At 38.9% G+C, this 17,772-nt stretch overlaps 1 protein-coding gene across 2 annotated transcripts in view; it reads right to left on the bottom strand.

Moving 5' to 3' along the window:
* Positions 1-2,711: 2,711 nt before the first annotated feature.
* SS18L1 (synovial sarcoma translocation gene on chromosome 18-like 1) overlaps positions 2,712-17,772 on the bottom strand; it is a 15,862-nt gene continuing 801 nt past the window's right edge. Inside the window, exons 2-11 of one of the 2 annotated variants that reach the window (XM_010289279.1) lie at positions 14,704-14,780; positions 13,324-13,408; positions 12,356-12,500; positions 8,577-8,774; positions 7,426-7,590; positions 6,410-6,511; positions 5,921-6,013; positions 4,505-4,624; positions 2,941-3,068; positions 2,712-2,738 (exon numbers count right to left, since the gene is read on the bottom strand). In XM_010289279.1, coding sequence (XP_010287581.1) covers positions 2,712-2,738; positions 2,941-3,068; positions 4,505-4,624; positions 5,921-6,013; positions 6,410-6,511; positions 7,426-7,590; positions 8,577-8,774; positions 12,356-12,500; positions 13,324-13,408; positions 14,704-14,780 — 1,140 coding nt within the window. Of the gene's footprint in view, positions 2,739-2,940; positions 3,069-4,504; positions 4,625-5,920; positions 6,014-6,409; positions 6,512-7,425; positions 7,591-8,576; positions 8,775-12,355; positions 12,501-13,323; positions 13,409-14,703; positions 14,859-17,772 lie in introns of those variants that run through there. The other variant, XM_010289278.1, reaches the window with a different exon arrangement.

Genomic DNA, 17,772 nt, shown 5'->3' with positions numbered 1-17,772 from the left:
GAAGGCTGCGAGGCCCGGCGTTGGGATCCCTGCCTCGCAGGGGTGCGCCGAGCGTCCTGCCCGCCTCGGTCTCACGGGCGCTAGAAGTCGCTGTCCCCGCAGCGAGCCTGGGAGCCCCGCGCAGAACTGCGGGCTGCGGCAGCTGAAATAACGCGTGTGCGGGTGCCGCGCGTGGGGCTTGCTGACTGACGGGCGGGTGCCCCGGCCCCTTCAGGAGCGAGTCCCCCTGCGCCATCGGTCAGCGTGCCATGTTCCCCTCCTCCGCGCTGTGAGGTGAGCAGGTAACTACGTACATCACTCTGCACACGCTGAGCGTTTGATCTTTGCTTATCAAATAATTCGAAAGCTGGGTCGAGCTTTCGTCACGGGTAATCACCTATGAAGTGCATCCGAGAAGTAGGGGAGAAGGTGCAACTCAATCCCTTTATCTGTTGTTTCCGTTCAAAAGTCTCCGTCATAAGAAGAGTACCACCAACTTCATTTTCAGATCATTTTTAACCTAAACCATTTTCAAGCATTCTGTATTACAAAACAGAAAATGATACAATTAATGGAAGAAGTCAAAATGCTGGCATCACTTTGTTTCCACATTAATACATAAAAATGGACAACACATTAAATAAACATTTTGTTATTAACAATTAGAAATATTAACACCAAAAATCATGTATAAATTAGGAAATAAATGTACAAACTATTTCCAAAGTGCTCTTTCAAATACATTATATACACAACATTCAAGAAGTTCTTAATGTAAGACATTTCAGATTGATGTAATGTTGCTGTTTCATTTTAAGTGTTGTTCATAGTCTCTCAAAAGTATTTCAGCACTTTCAAAAACCACATAAAAGGCATATTTCCAAGCTGGCAAAGAGCAATACTGCATTCTTCTGGCTAGCTGTAATATTAACATATTGTAAAGAAAGCCATCTTACTTCCTTTCTGTTCCTTGCTATTTGAGAGTACTTATTTGTATGAAAACACCATCAGGAAAGATAAGAGAAATGAGGACTGACTAAAAAAGTCTTCTATTCTATCAGCAATTAAAATTATTAATGTAGCAAGAGCAGTGCTTGGACAACATTTAATAGTAAGCTCTTTAGCTGTCCAGTTAAAGACTCCTCTACAGGGGAAAAAAAAACCAACAATTAATTGAGAGGTCTTTTATTTCCCTTGTGGTCTTGTTTTTTCAAAATATAAAGTACTAGAACTTGAACTCCTATAAATACACTGGCTCAGACAAAGAAAAAGAGAAAATCCTACAGAGGGTGTATTTAGTCTACATTGTAAATTTGCAATTAATCTCGTATTAAAAAATGCTCATGGATGATAATGATCCTAGCCTTTTGCCTTAGAGAAGTATGGACATGGTATTTTGTTCAGCACTTACATAAGCACTTAGTAAGTGCATTTTTTCAAGACTTTATAAGAACATATAAAACGGAATAGAAGTGACTTACATTGTTCATACTGGCTTTCGCATACCACTAGTTTTTATTTCTAAATTCTCCCTCTATAGGTATTCTCTCACTGGTTGACCCCATTAATAGTTTCCCTCTCTATATGCATAATAGTGCTTCACAATTAAAGCTGAATTTAGTTGCTTATCTGCAATAAAGATTGATTTTTTCTTTTACTTATGAACTACTTCTGTCAAGCTACAAGAGAAAAATAAAAGCAATGATAAGCCGTAAGAACAGATGATCAAAAGATTTGACAATGTTTATGGTTATAATGCTTGCTGGTAAATCTGAGCAAGGGCAGTGGAAGAATCAGAAATAAAGAAGGATGCCAGCCACCTGCTTGCATAATTTGGCATGAAAATGGATATGCGAATTATAAAATTCGGAGTAGCATACTTAAGAGTGGAGTTTTGCCAGATGTTTTTCTCAGCTAAGCACAATATGAAGGAATATTGACGTCTAGTAGGTAGACACTGCAGATGTCAGAGCTCCCTTCTATTTTTCTTTCCATGATAGAAATACCTTCATTTACATGGATATATAAAAGGTGTCTCTAGTGATTAACATTTCCTTGAATATAGGTTTTGATCCTCGTTCTGTACCTTTTACAACAGAAACATGGACTTACGCAGATTATTGAATTATAAAGACTTGGGTAGTTAGCCCTGGTAGGTATTGCAGAAATTGCAGTTAATTTTAGTTTTAACATATAGCGTAGAACTGTCTTCACGTAAGGAATGTATCCATCCCCTTATTCTTAAGAAGTAAAGTTAAGAGCCATGGATTTCAGAGGCTGGCAGGTAACCTTCAATGCATTCAGTTAGAAAAAGGTCAATAACCTACCACAGGGTAGCTCCCTGGACTGAGATATGACTGCATGGCTTTCTGTTGAGCCAGACTGCAGAATAACCTGGCTGTTTTCCAGAACGGGGCACAACTGTGATCAAATGATCCTAAAGCTATTTAGAAACATCAAGAATGAGGCGAGGGGGGGGATAAATGAAAAACTTCTGCATTGTATCAACATACAGTACTATACACAGCACCAAATATCAAACCATTAAAGCATTGTCTTGTTACCAGTAGTGCACTGCTTCATATCCAGCATGAAATGAACACTGTTCACATACAGACGCTGCTTTGTGCTAAGGGGTAACCAACATATTACAATTAATCAAAACTATCTGTACATCCAGTTCAAAAGATGGATATACTATTGAAATGAATCTGACACAGGATCATATTCTTTTATTGCTGGTAATTTCCATATTGTCCCTATAAAAAAGAGAAATAAAAATGTTGGAGAACAATATATCAGAGGTTTACAAACAGTGAGTTAGACTATTACTTTTGGCCTATGAATTTTGAAGGACCCACGGAAGTATCACCAATATGCCTGCACCAATTATCAGATAGAATTATATGTGGAGCTAACAGCTAAATCTGCTTTTTCATAGCAGAGATTTAGACAATTTACCTGCTCATAGCCGTAAGGCCTCTGTTGCTGAGCGGATGGCCCTGTCTGAGAAGCTCTGTAACTTCCATATTGCTGCCCCTGTCCCTGTTGGTAGCTGGAATACTGTGAAGAGGCTCCTTGTGCAGGACCTGAGAAGACAGTGAAATCTATAAGTAAGGCTTAATTTGCTAGGAGGAGTTCTTACGGCTAACATAATGTAAAGCATGACGGTAACAAAGTAAGCTCTGGAGTAGGAACTGTGAGGAAATTTTGCCTAGACATCCCCTCTAGCTTTACACTAGAAATGGTTAATACTAGTAACGATCTAGTAGCAGCAGTGTAAGCTTCAGCGCTCAGAAAACTTGATACACTTTTAAGTGATGCGCCTCTCTGAAACTTGTATTGGCACAGCTCAATTGTTACCTAAATGCAAGCTACCTGACCTCTATTTTAGTAACAATTGCATGTTTAATTTCCTATCTAATCTGGCTTTACCACCATAAGCACTGCTGACCAGGCAGAACCTAAGAAATCTCTTGCATATAGAGGTAATTTTAAGAAAAATGTAAATCAGACACACAACTGCATGGGGATATTGATTTCCTTTTGCTTGGGACTGTATATTCTGTGTATAGAGGGCTATGTGCAGTTTTTAGCATTATTGGTGAATTTTTATGAATCATAAACTGAATTTTGGGTTTAATTTCACAGAATATGTCCGGTTTGAGTAGTCCAAACTATCTACTAGTACTGCAGAGTGAGGTGTTAATAATTTAATTAACTTTTTAGGCATGTAGGTTCTATTTCATGAGATCTTACATTTCTAAAATGGGTTCGCTGTTTATAGCAACATCAATTTGTCAAGTTTGGTTAGCACTGCCAATTCAAGGTCAAGTACCATCACATTTGGGAGATGCACCAGAAACTCCTTGCCTTGAAGCTAGGATTTAGATTATTCCAATCTCTCTAGCCCCTGTTTTTGTACTAAATAACCTGAGATAGTTTCCTTCTCCCAAAGGCTGAGGATAAATACAAGCTGTCTCCATCAAACTTGGATTCTTCTGATGACAGCAGGGAGTTCTGCCACTGGTGGCCTGTAGGGTTGGAAAGCCCTCTGCCAGTGTTAGCGGCATCTTCGAAGCACTGCCACTTTTCTCCTTTCATCTCAGTCACAAGGAATAAAACCCCTATGCTTTGCAAGAAATCCAAGTGAGGGACTAGTGATTCTCTGGACTGTTGACGTTATTTTTTCATGTCAGTTGCAGAACTATTAGATGTGTAGGAGGCCCAAGAATCCAGCAGTGACCTCCTGCTGACACTTACCAGGAAGGCAAACGTGTATTTTCTAACTTTCTTTCAAAAGAGAGAGGGATTCAGAATGCTAACTTAACAGTATGGAATGCAGTGCTATATTAAGATATGTTACTGGCGACAATCCCTTTACATGCTGTGCTCTTTGGCTAGTATTGGTATGTGGATGGCCAAGGTTAATCAAGGAAATAATTTAGAGCATATTTTAGCTTAGGAATGGAGGCGTCAGGATGAAGTATTTAAGCATTTGACTGGTCAGTGACGGTTTTCTTACCGTATCCTTGCTGTTGTCCTGGGTAACTTTGTTGATTTGGGTATTGCTGCTGGGAGTATGTTTGCTGTTGTGCAGCTCCCTGTTGGTATCCTGCCTGCTGCTGGCTGTACTGAGAATTTCCTAAAGAGGGAAAAATTGAAGTAGTTTGGTTATAGAGGAGGCAGGTATTTCACTGTGCATGCGAATCATAAGGAAAACAAAAGTGTAAGGAGCCTTGGTCTGGAACTCATAGACAAGTACTCTTTTCAGAAACAGATGATTGCATTTTGCTAATCAGGATGTTTATTTCTTCAGTGATTTTTAGTTCTTTTGAACAGGAGTTGTTTATTTATACACATCACTAAACAAACAAACAGACCAGTGACCTGTTCCTCAAAGGATTTTTTTTACCCTAGAAGTGTTTCAGAAGAAAAACACGGAGCCACAAATATAAGGGTGCCAGGGTAAATAGTTGGTTTCTCACGAAGCCCCCCCACTGTATTTTCTTCTAGATAATGATGTTTATTAATATATCCCAGAAATACCATTATCTAGTTGTTACTGGTATTTTTTGAAATAACCTAGGATGGAAATTCCATTTGCAATATCCTGAAACAACAAAATGAACAGAGACTATACAGACAACATTGCTTTTCCTAAATGCCACCTCGCTGCATTTAGAGTTCAGATATCATAATAGTATCACTGAATTTACTGACGTACTACTGTTGAGAGTTTTTTAGTAGTAGAATTGTAAACTCCTAGTATTGATGATTTTCAAAGATTAGATTTCATTTAACACATTGTTTTCACAATGTGTAAGGTGAATTAAGTAAGATTTTAAAAAGCTGGTCCTGGAATTAATCAGTAGGCTTTCTTACTTTAGAGAATTTTCCATTTATGGCTGACAATTTTTTATGGCTCTCAACCCCATTTCTAACTGCAGCATGTTAGTTTACCTTTGTCAGCATAACCTTTTACTTTAATACAGACATTTTTATTTGCATTATATAAAATGTTCGTTAAACAGTTTTGTAAGAGTGGAGGATACTGATATGCTGGAAGTCTTTTCTCTTACTGCAAAAAAAGTTCAATATCCATAGCTATAATTCCACCTGACTCAGCTACAACCGAGGATCGTTTTCCTAATGAGTATGAGGCTATGCACAAGTTGTTAGTGATCCCACAAGGCTGCACAGCTTTCCTGCCTCACAATACCGCTACTAACATGATACTGTGTATACAGTCTGATATAGTCTTGGTATAAAAAATGCTATACATAGCTAAATTTTGTCATGGACACTCCTGAACTAATGCCTAAGTAGCAGTTAGTGATGCAGAAATTGCAAGTCATATTTTACATTTTCATAAGCATTTCATTAGTATTTTAGGGGATTAGAGCTTTGGTTTAGAAAGATTGCCAATACATTTTCCTACCTCCTTCATAATAGTGTTGCGTAGAGTCGTCAAATGACCTGTCATAGCTCTGCTCAGTATAGGATGACTGCTGATAGGCATAATCACCATGTCCTACAAGGAATCGCAAAGATTTATCAGGTACATTGTTAATACACCTAGAGATATATTGCTGAGTACATGTATTATGAAGCTGCTTCTGCACAGAGAGGAGGCTAAGAGGAAATACAGACCCCTTAGATAGTAGGTTGAATGCATGGCAAGGAAAGTCACACCTATGGATAAATCTTTTGCATTTACTAATCCAAACTTGGCTTTGTGCTCTTTTTGAAGCAGCTTGGATAGCAGGATGCATTGATGCATCTGTTTGTGTACCAGGCTCCCATGCCCTGGGATTAGAATTTTCTAGCATTTAAATTGGAAATGAATCGTAATGGGTTTGCCATATCCTTGGATGTGGCAGTCATGCTGGTCTACACTTTACCAGTGACTACAGCTCAGAGGCATTACCATCTGGATAGTACTGCTGATTCATAGGTTCTGATGAGCCTTGTCCATGACTGTACTGTTCGCTGTAATATTCTTCCTGACCCATGTATTGCTGCGAGGAACCTGCAAGGCAAAGACAAAAGAGAGCAAACTGAGCCTGTGGACTCTTAAGGGATGGATTTTCGTTATTTCATTTTTTTTAAGAAAACAGTGTTTACATCTGGATAAGTAAACAATCTATGTATGTTAAGAGCAGTTTCAAAGATGTTTTGCTCACTAGAAAAAGGAAATAAATCTGTATTCTCAGAAAAAAACTGTTGGAAATTGAAATTACGCAACGGTCAGCAACTTGTCTTAAACCCACTCTCTTCTGTGGCAATACCGAAAGTAATGGTTACATTTCATCTACTAATCTGAGTTATTAGAAAGCACAGGAATGTATTCCATGCTCAAGAACACAGTCAGAATTAAATATATTTTAATTAATCTATTAAATTGTTTCTTAGCAAAATTCAGTTTATGTTAGAACCAGTCTAGCAGCTTTATTACCTCTTAGAACTTTTTCCAGAGAGGTCTTAAAGCATGGTAGTTATCCTCTGGTGTTTTCCTTTCCTTGGCCTAATTTTTCGTACTAATTGCTGGCAAACTATTATCTTCTTTGCAGAAATGTGTTCCTTGTTAACTGTGCCATGTTACAGCTGATCCAATACCATTTGAAAGAATTGAAAAGATTCCCAGTGACTTGAGTGAGCTGTATATCAAATTGTTCATCTTTTCTTTAGAGATATATGATCCCTTTTAGACAGAATTATTTTTCTAAACACCTGAAATAATTAAATAGATAAATATTGAAAATAGATTAAAGTTGATCTGATTGTCATGATACTTCCACCATTTGAGATTTCCACTGTTCCCTGATGGGATCTCCTGTTCATAAACGTGACTTAGAAATTTTGTTGACTTACCTACCCCACAGGATGGACTGAGTATCGTCAATCTAATAACAATTATATCAGTAATCTAATAATAGATTTTACCTTGCTGTGAAGCTCTGTAAGGGCCCATTGGTCGCTGACCCATCATGCTGTTGCCTTGGTTGCTCTGACTCATCATGGCAATGGAGGACTGCCCCTGGTAATGCTGGCTCCCTCCTTGCGCCGAGTTGTAATGTGACGTTGCTGCTTGTTGGTGCATCATGGAGACTACAATGTACATGGAAAATACTGTTTTCTAAAAGGACGTGACATTTCTCTCCCTAGTCTTTGGAAACAAGTTAAAACCTTCAACTAACATGCATCCTGATAATTCTGTGAATTTTCCACAGGGGGAGATGTTTTCCTACTACATGCATTTAACTCTTCTGCACTCTTCTGTAATCCAGAAAGGATGTTATTACATGGTCAGTTCTTGCCATTTGCTTCAGTCAGACATTTAAAAATACATCTAGCCTTGATTATTGTTAGTTTATTTAAAGAATGTAATCATTATTACAGTAGGATTAAAGAAAGAAATAAGAACTGATATTGGTTCGTCTCTACTCCTGACTAATTCACTGCTGCATTTCTTTTATAATCAACTCTTTCTTCTACCTCCATCTTATTATATAGCTGATGATCATACAGTTTAAATAAACTGATATTCTAGCATTTATTTGATCTCTAAATTTCATACTGTTGGCAAGAATTCTTAAGCATTGGACATCCCATTCAATACTCAGTAGCAAACATTTTTACAAATTAATTCTGAGTCATCTGCTAGTCTCTCTATGCCCTGCAAGCAGTGTGAAGTATCAATAAAATAACAAAAATGGGCTAGTAATGTACAAACAGTAAATGTGTAATGCTCTTTGGCAGGCTGTTTCATCTAGGATAAAGGTGCTTCTCACATCCCTCCCACGGTTGTGGGATTTGCTGCCAGGGCCTATCAGATGGTGCTGCTGCACTTTTGGCTAACCCTCTTTTCCCCAACTCATTAACCACAGCAAGTCGGGGTAAGTTAAAGCAAGTCTGAAACTGTTCTTACACTGGTGCCTGACACCTCGAAATTCAGAGATGTCTTAAAGCTGTCTTTTCCTCTTGTATGTTTGTCGCTGTCTACAGACAATATTTACAGAACAAATTAATGTGTGGTAAACCTCTGAGGTCACTGAAAAGTCAAGCTGGCCCAGAAGGAGGAAGAGGGAGTTTACCTGGATTAGACTGCATGTTGATGTTTGTTCGAGAGACATAATTGCCTATTGACCCCTGGCCTTGCATTGGCACATTCTGAGATGCAGGCACTGTATGGCTATAACCAGGCCCAGTTCCATGACTGCTGACAGTCATACTCAGAGAGGTCGTGGGCATAGTGTTCTGGCCTGACTGCTGCATAGACACGTGATTAGGACCTAGAAAAATTAAAGAGAGCAACAAGAAAATCTGTGCTATTATTGGCAAAGTACAGTGAGCAGTAAAGCCCTCGCGGCCTTTCTAAAATACCTTATGATAAGGCAAAACAAAACAAAACAAAAATCCTCATTATTAAAATTCCCTGGTATCTACAGACAAACGAAGACTGCCTGCTGCACAGTTAGAGTGACCCTCCTCTTCCTGGCAGCCAAATCCAGGCTGTACAGAATTGCAGGCAGGAAGAACAAAACCAGCACCAATGCCCTACAAGCAGTTCCTCACAGGCAGCAGAATTAACAAATGCCAGTAATTTCAGATACTTCAGAAAATATATGGACTCTAGAAACATCCCAGCCTTCTGAAATTGGTCCTTTCCTTCCTCCTGTCCTGCTGTTGACTCCTCTTCCCTCTTCCCACAGACGGTGACAGCGGGAAGGCACAGTAGAGGCTCAGAAACACTTTGGACGTCGCTGCATCCATTCGGTTCCTCAACCAACTAACCTTCCTGGCTGGGGCTTATGAAGTACCAAGGGACCCTCTCCTCAGAGGACAAGTCTGTCTCTCCCTTTCCTGAAGTTTGACAAAGTACCTCAGACTTTCAGAAGATAAATTTTACAAGTCACCATAATAATCCTTGCTGTTACAGTACTCCCTTTTCAACATCACATGTAATCATCAGACTGCTCCAATTATATCCCGGGTTTGTATCATCCTGCTTACCTGGCAGTATGCTTGTATTTTAAAATTCTACTGCTGTTGGGTAACTAAAATTGGGGAGAATCTGGTTCTTATTTTTTGTTGTTTGTTGCTGTAAATACTTTTATGAATGAGTTTTGGAAAGTTTTCATTGTGAATTGTTATTATCTAAATTGTGATAGTGTGTATTGTTGCCTGCCTAAATTCAGCTGTATTGTTGTCAATCTAAATTAATTTAGCTAGAATGGAAGACATGCAGAATCCCTAGAAGAGACAGAATTATGTTATGATGTTTAGATAATGATATTTTAATTCACAGTGTATTAAGTGTATCTACAGCCTCTGAAAAATGTGTCTAATCCTTTTAGTACAATCCTCATTAATTACTCTTAATGGTATTTATAGGCATCAAAACGAGAAAATTTGATGTAGATTATTATATTTTCCTCTGATGGAGAGATGCAAGCAGCATTTTCAACATGAGAGCCAGCTCTACTGAAATCAGTGGAGCCAGGTCGATATACCACTACAGTGATCTAGCCCTGGGTTTCGCCCCAGTTTTTGTATGTCTTGTAAGGCTGATATTTCTACTTGTGCAACACAAGACCACATGGTGTTTGAATGGAGTTGCACTCTGGAGTTCACTCCAGTTACTCTGAGTGAAAGATGCAAGTGTTGGTAAACCTTGCTGTATTTGCATGGGAGAACTTAGAGAATCTTGCTCTTCTTTAAAGAAAAAAAAAAAAAAGAGGTTTGGCTGATTCATGATTGTAAGGGAAAATATCAAAACATGACCAAAAGTGTTTAAATAAAATCACTGAAACAAAAGATAAATACAAAGATGAATTCAAATACATTGAACCTCTTTTATACTTTCATGAATCTAAGGCAGTTGGGTTTTTCTTTGAAAGGCCTCATTCATGATTTCTGAGCAGTTAAAATTCTCAGTTGGGACCAATTCTGTATGGAGGCAGCTGAGTTTCACTGGTTGGTTTATTGAATTTAATGGGTTTGCCTGCAGGGCTGTGGCATGAAGAATCATCGACTTGTGAATGGTGTATTACTGGAAATCTCAGTGGGTTGTTTTTTAACTTGTCCCCATCAACAGAACTACCATTACAATTGACCTAGCTGCCCCTACAGAGAGTTATCATGTATGTAGGGAATTACCTAGTTACTGTCCTGCAGAGGTGATTCCTGTAAAGTCCTGACTGAGGGCAATAAAGACTAAAATGTAGCAGCTCCTATGTCTTCTTCCCTCTTCTTCTCTCTTTTACAATGCTTTACAACTTTCATCTTTATTGCCATTAGGTAAGAAACTTCCACAAATACTAGAGCCCATATATTTGAATTGTTTGTGTGTATGTATTCCTAATTTCCAAAAAATCGCTGTCCAACAACTGTCGACCAAAGTGACATAATTTCTGTCTCAAAGTCCATCTGCACATCAAGACTGCTGTGTCATATAGCATCATTGTGCTAACTTGATTCTAGCTGGCACAGAGACAGTAGCAGTAGAGACGCAACCAAGGGGAGTGTCCCCAAGCCCAAGGGTGTGAGGGTCCTGTTGTCACAGCAGGCACCATCAGCAGAGCACACGCCATCACTGCTGCTGTTACCTTAAGCTACTCAGAAGAGGCAAGCTACCGCATTCTCAGCCCCACCTTCGTTTTGAAGTGTAGCTATATCCTCAGTCTGGTTTCCAGTCGACTGATATTTTCATGATAAAATACCTGGCACCCACCCAGGTGACAGAGTCTCAGTGACCGGCCAGAGAGTGAACTACCCTGAGACCCCCGCAGCTCAGGCTGGGTTTTGGTAACCCAGTCTGCACTAAATTACTATGAAGAATTGGAAGGTGGGGGACAAATAAGTAAAACCAGCAACAATAACACAGAAAATGTAGATTCTTAGTAACACAAAGCAATGTTTTGACTGACTTATTATAATACTTACACTAGATAATAAATCTTTCAAAAAGAAGGCACAGATAAATGTAGTAAGTTCACTTTACAAGCTGTAACTGTTTAAAGTAGGTACCTCATCCATTAGTTTAAAAGGTACTATCAGCTTGACCACAAATGGATTTTTAAAGTCAGAAGTCATTTCATGGCTTGCATCTGCTCTTGAGTACCACTGCCAAGGCCTGTGATTTTACAGTCAGATATTTCTATTTATAGAAACTCTTTTCTCTCTCTGTCACTCTGCGAAAGACTCACAGAAACAAGAGCTAACTAAATAACTACGAACTACAAAACAAACAGATTATGCATGCTATAAAATGCAGAGTAAAAAAAAATTTTTTTACATTTCAATTAGTTTCTTTTAGTTGCACAAACAAAAACAAATAGACAAAGTATATTATCTTATTCACATGAGATGTCTCTGCAAACTCTTTGGCTATGTAGTACAATGTCTGCAAGCTTCTGTAGAGGACAAAGACTGATGCAACACCATATTATTTTTAAGAAAGCATGTATCCTGGAAGGTCTTTCAATCTGACGGCTTGGTTGTGCGGTTAGTCATGCAAGCAATTCCATTTTACCCTGGCCAACACCAGCATTTCCAAGAGAAAAATACCACAATATATAATTTTTCTTAGTAAAGGCTTGGATGCATCTTTACTTGGTGATTTTCATTACGCATTTTTAAAAAAACGTTTTTAATTTCCCCTACAGAAATACTAAGCAGATTGGAGTCCTTGCAGAAGCCAACATCATTCCTGACCGTAGCCATTTTGTGATGATTTCAGCATGTGCCTGAAACCCCCATATGCCTGAAAGGTGAGTTAGGAGAGATCTTTTACAGCTCTGTAAGTATATTCTGCATTAATGATTTTGTTGCCAAGCAACAGCAAAGCAGCACAAAGGGGACCGAAGCTCACCATTGCTAATCTGACTCTGCATGAGGGAGGAAGGAGGAAGGCCCGTCCCAATTGCATCGCTGAGATTGCTCTGTGAATGGAGAGACTGGTTGGATGCACTCTGAGTCATTCCTCCTGGGCCCAAGTTTATGTTTTGCGTCGGTGGCTGCAAATAACAAGGAGGAGAAGCAAATTTTTTGTTAGGTTTTAATTACAAAAATAATAACCCCCGAATTAGCCTGTGTGACTAAAAACTGCCTCAACTCAGTATGTGCTTCCTTCACTTTTTGGGCTTGCTTGCATAAACCTTTCTTTGTTTGACTATTACGTGTGAATGACATTCAGCACGATACAGAGAAGCCGGCAGGCAGCACAGTGAAGATCTTAAAACTGTGCTTGTAATAGTGCCTGGCTTCTCTGCTCATTCTTCTGTACTTACATGAATTTCATTTTGTGCTGGTCAGAACATAACTGCTGAGGGGACATGCATTAGCAAAGATGACACAGAAGTGTGTTGACAAATTGACCTTTGTCAAGCATGAAGCTATGCTGTGTTTTGTGTTACGTGTCATACCGCCAAAATCAATCCATTTAGCAAGAATAACACAATGTTTACAGACAAACCAATGCCCAAATACTGAATGAGATTTTTGACATAAAAGTTGCATTTTTCCCCTGACTAAAGAATACAGTAAAAACAGGTAAAAAAATAATGAATCTGGAACAAATGAAGGCTGTTCAGATCTGCACCACTGCACCATTTACAGTATATAGACCTTGAGCTACGGAGACAAGAGATTAACACAAATGTCCCAAAGAATGTGTTTTAAAACTCAGTAAAAGTAGCTTTTGATTTGTTTAGTGGTCTACTTGACACCTTCAAAACTTTTAGCTGGAAAAAATGATTTATTGACGGTGATCAGTAGCAGAATCAAAGAACATTTTCCTCTGGCATAGTAAATGTATCTGATGGTAGTGCTGGTACTTACAGCAGGAAGCAAGGACTGCATATTCTGGTTAGAATCTGCTATTGTTGCCAAGTAAACCAGGTTTCTGTGCAAGATTTGTTGGTATCTACAGAATAAGGAGCAAAGCTTATTTGGAAAGGGTTAATAATACAGAAAATTCCAAACCTTTCTCTTTTTTTCTTTTTTGCTCTTTACAAATGATTAGTTCAATTACATTAGCCCACTTTTCCTCTGTCATAATAAATAGCAATAGTAATGACCTATATCTGTGCTGTCATGCTTTTCATCAAGGATCAGTGTTTTCAACACCTCTTTTACAAATGGGTAAGCTCAGGGGAAGGGAGAGGTAAAATACACTCTCCTTTGAAAACACTTCGAGTGAACTGTGAAGCTGGGACCTCAGCCTTTGAGTACTGACACCCGGTGAGCTGCTCTAACAATTAGCCACTTTTGCTTCCTCTGTTTAACAAGGATCCTAGTAGTAATGAAATTCCAGAACTCCAAAAACCAAAACCTGTTTGCCCTGCCAGCAAGCTGACAAGAACAAGATTTTTTTCAAGAGTGCTCTAACTGGAGTGTTTACTCAAGTAAGCACCACCAGAACCATTTACGCTTCTTTACAGTTCTTGATGAACTGGAAAAGCTCATAATAAAGAACAGCAGGGCATCCAAAAGCAAACTAACAGCTGTGCCACTGAGCGAAGTGAAGAGTCAAACTTTTGGAAACAGGGAGGGTTCCAAGAAAGCAAGAGAAAATGCTTTTTTAGCATCAGTTTTCTTCTGATAAGGGGAAAATGGGTGGGAAGTGGGAAAAGTGGCCAAAAAATGACTTCTTTAGCAAAGCTATCATTTTTAGACAATTTTTTTGAAAGCACAGCTTTCTGCGTTTGGCCCCATAACTTGACCTTTCATGAGGCACGCTGGCTCCTCTTCCTGACAGACTTAACCCACGCACTTTATAAAAGCATTTTGCTTTCAAGATTAGGAATAGTAAGCAGTGACACAAACTGATGTGTCTACATGCATATTGTTTTAGCCATAGATAACCGCACTGCCGATCCTTAACATTTAAATACTTTCTGATGAAAATGTGTTATTAACTTTGTACCTGATTCTACTTGTATTTAATGAATTTGCATAGATAGAACAAGTGGTCCATTAACCATAATTGTTTATAATTATTGTAATAAATGATCTCTTAGAAATATTGTAAATACTCAAATACTTTGGAAAAAAACCTCTGTTCCAAGAAAAATACATATTTCTTAATACAAGTGAATCTAAAAAAAAATAGTCCAAGTATTTTCTCAGTGATCAGTGAGATTACTATGTTCATAGTACTATTCTTGAGAAAAAGTACACCAAAAATTTCTAGCATACTCCAAAACTCATAATACTCACTGAGTACATTCTGCAGTTTTCCCCTTGCTCTGATAATCCATAATACATTGTATTAGGTGGTGATTTTCATCTAGCATCTGCATAAAAGAAATACGATCAAAACATGTTACTATAAGAATCGTTTTAAAGTCCTCTGTTTTTGTGATACTCCACATTCACCCTTCTTGGCAGGGGATGGTGTTTTGGGCAGTTTTGTTGCCTTGGGATATTACAAAGTACCTACACATGACTTTATGGAGACACAAGACTGTGCTTCTCAAATCATTCATCAACAGTTACCTTTAAAGGAGTTAGTTGAAATACCCAACACAGAAGAATTAATGGACTTACCATTTTTGCTCCTTAAATGTTGGATAGATTTTTATGCTAAAGAATGAAAACACTTTCTCTATGAAATTCCTCTGCCTCGTTCTAAATTATAACCCAACCCCTTCCAAAACTTCAGATTTTACTGACATGCCTACTTTCAAATAAGTAATATACCTTCAAACAATTTAAACCTACTAGTTTTCCTGCACAGGACTAGCGTGTGCAGACTACTGAACTTGATGAAGTATAAAATTTGCATTACTGGATCTGCTGAAACCACATTTAAGAGAATTACACCCCAACATGTCCTTTGGGGTAGTTCAGCTCTAATACAGGGAGGACTTAAAATGAAAACACAGAGTAATTATATACCAGTTAATTTATGTGTATCACTGGCTGCTAGCTTAGCTTCATTCAGTAAATTCTACTGACTGACTTGTTCCAAGAAAATTGGGGCTGCTGGACAAAATGACAACTGACCCTCATTTAATGAATAATTTAATGAACTTATAATACAATTAAAAGCTTCAAATATCCTTTGATGTGTTTTAAGATTTCAAATGTAATAGTTTGTCTCTTTCTGCCAGCTTTCTTGTGAATGTGGCAAGCTTTATGCGGGTGAATGAATGGAAAAATAACAACAGGATTCTGAAATTTAGATTTGTCTGGCAAAAACTCAGTACATAATACAATTTGTAGGTACCACTGCTACTAAGTGCTTGCAAGATTTGAGAAGAACTCACGAGAAAAGAACAACGTGTTTTCCTACGAGTTAAATGTGAATTAATCCATGTGGCTATGTGTTCTGATCAGAACAAATTCTTGACCCATTCAGATGCAAGGGGCTAGATTATAGGAAAACGAGAAGAGTCTTTTTGATGCAATCTAACTAGTCACTCCCTTAGAGAACTCAGCTTGTCCTGCTTCTTGCCTGTAATTTGCCGGTTGGTCTTAACTTTGCTGGACACCCTTGTCCATCCCAGGCTCTGACTGCTGGCGCTTGCAGTGATCCCCTGGGGCTCCGGTCAGCGGAGCAGAGGCGTTGCGGTGGCCTGCCACGGCGGGTCGGCAGGCTGCTGGCTCGAGTGCGGACGGGGAACGTCAGAACTGTGTCAGTCAAGAATCCATGTTCCTCCTGCATGCGTGCCTGTGCTCACATGGCAACCCGGGTGCAGCGTATAATTTTAAGAGAAAATACTCCTGCCTGATTCACAGCGCAGCGCTTTGCTTCATGCTCTCTACTCACTGTTGTACTGAATCTTCACCTGTGTCAGTGGAAATTCTGCATACAGAATTAGCAAAGAATACAAACCTGTCCCTTTCAGTTTCCACAACAGGTACAACTGACAACATTTTCACATTCGGTTAAGATACGTATTCAACAGCAAGAGTCCAAGCAATATTGCAGATATCTTCTTCACCAGAAAAGGGATACGCTCTGGCAATTAGCTGAAGAACATTTTGCTTACTGAAAAAGGAATCAGGAATAGCTCTTTTCCTAACTTCCTAATGAGGAAAAAAGAACCGAGTTCTGATCTCCATTACACAGAAGAAACTGAAGTTTACTGCCCTGCAAATGCTATTTGGTGAATTATTTTAAAGCACCACCATCACTGCTCTATTGCCAAAAACCCTAATTTCCTCCTTCTACTTTAGGAATAGCTGGTACTGGAACAAAAACAGCTTTGAAAGACTATCAAAAGTGACTTAATAAATAAAAATAAGCTGCTTATATATTACAAATACAAATAAGAATAATCTTGTTTTCCAATGAAAATGGTATGTGTTCTAAAAAGCTGACTTTAATGAGGATTTTTTGAGTTCCTAGCCCGGCATCTGCTCCTTCTCTCACTGCCCCATTTCTATACTTGACTATAAAGCCCATCCAGTTACTGTGCCTGCAAGTCTTTCCCTCAGCATCACTGCTTATCAAAAAGAAAATCACTGCCAACAGCCCAATGTTGAGGCACAGCCCTGAAGTAACACGCCAGCAAATGTACCCGAGATGGGAAATGTTTTTACACGTTATTGGTAAAGAAATAACAATTTGAATCTTCCATAAAATTTATGAATATGCAAAAAGAAAAGGCTTGAAAATCAAACCGAAGATACCTTGGCTACCCTTTGTCTATGGATACAGTCATGGTTTTAAGTACAAACTACCCGAATTAGGAAATTATGTCTTAACCCCGACCAATCTGGAGGGTTGAGAAAAGCATACCCACTGAGTCTGAAATATTTTAGTATTTAATCACTTCACAATACCACATGTGCTGCAAGAGCTATACAAAATGGGATTAGTTTCCAAATACTCTCCTGAGATTCAAGTCACCTCTTTAGTCTCCCGTGTAGCAGTTTGTTCTGCCTTAACCTCTGTTCCGTCACAGTCTTCCACTGAGGGTTTTTTCCCTAGAACTCATAAATTGGCACCAGATAATGGTTTGGCTGCAAACCCCACTGCTGATCGGTTACTTGGTGCATCAGCAATGGCACGTCTTACTTGGTCACTGTTTGCGAGTGGATCATGTAGAACATGGACACCTCGCTCCCACTGCGCCACGCGACTCCGCGTAAACAAAATACCTATGCGGTGGGGAACAGGCAAAAATTACAAAAATATGGTAGAAGGACAAATGAGAAATAGCGGTCAAAGTAAAACCACGCATGTTCTTTATTGACATTTCCAGCCTCGTCCTTACTGACCATTACCTTCTGCAGGAGGAAGGGGTGTCGGGCATGTGTGCACAGTCCCTGCTGGCA

This window comes from Phaethon lepturus, unplaced genomic scaffold (assembly GCF_000687285.1).
Source record: "Phaethon lepturus isolate BGI_N335 unplaced genomic scaffold, ASM68728v1 scaffold46156, whole genome shotgun sequence".
Classification (NCBI taxonomy): Eukaryota; Metazoa; Chordata; class Aves; order Phaethontiformes; family Phaethontidae; genus Phaethon; species Phaethon lepturus.
Note: the sequence above shows the minus strand (reverse complement) of the source record. Positions and strands in the feature narration are given on the sequence as shown.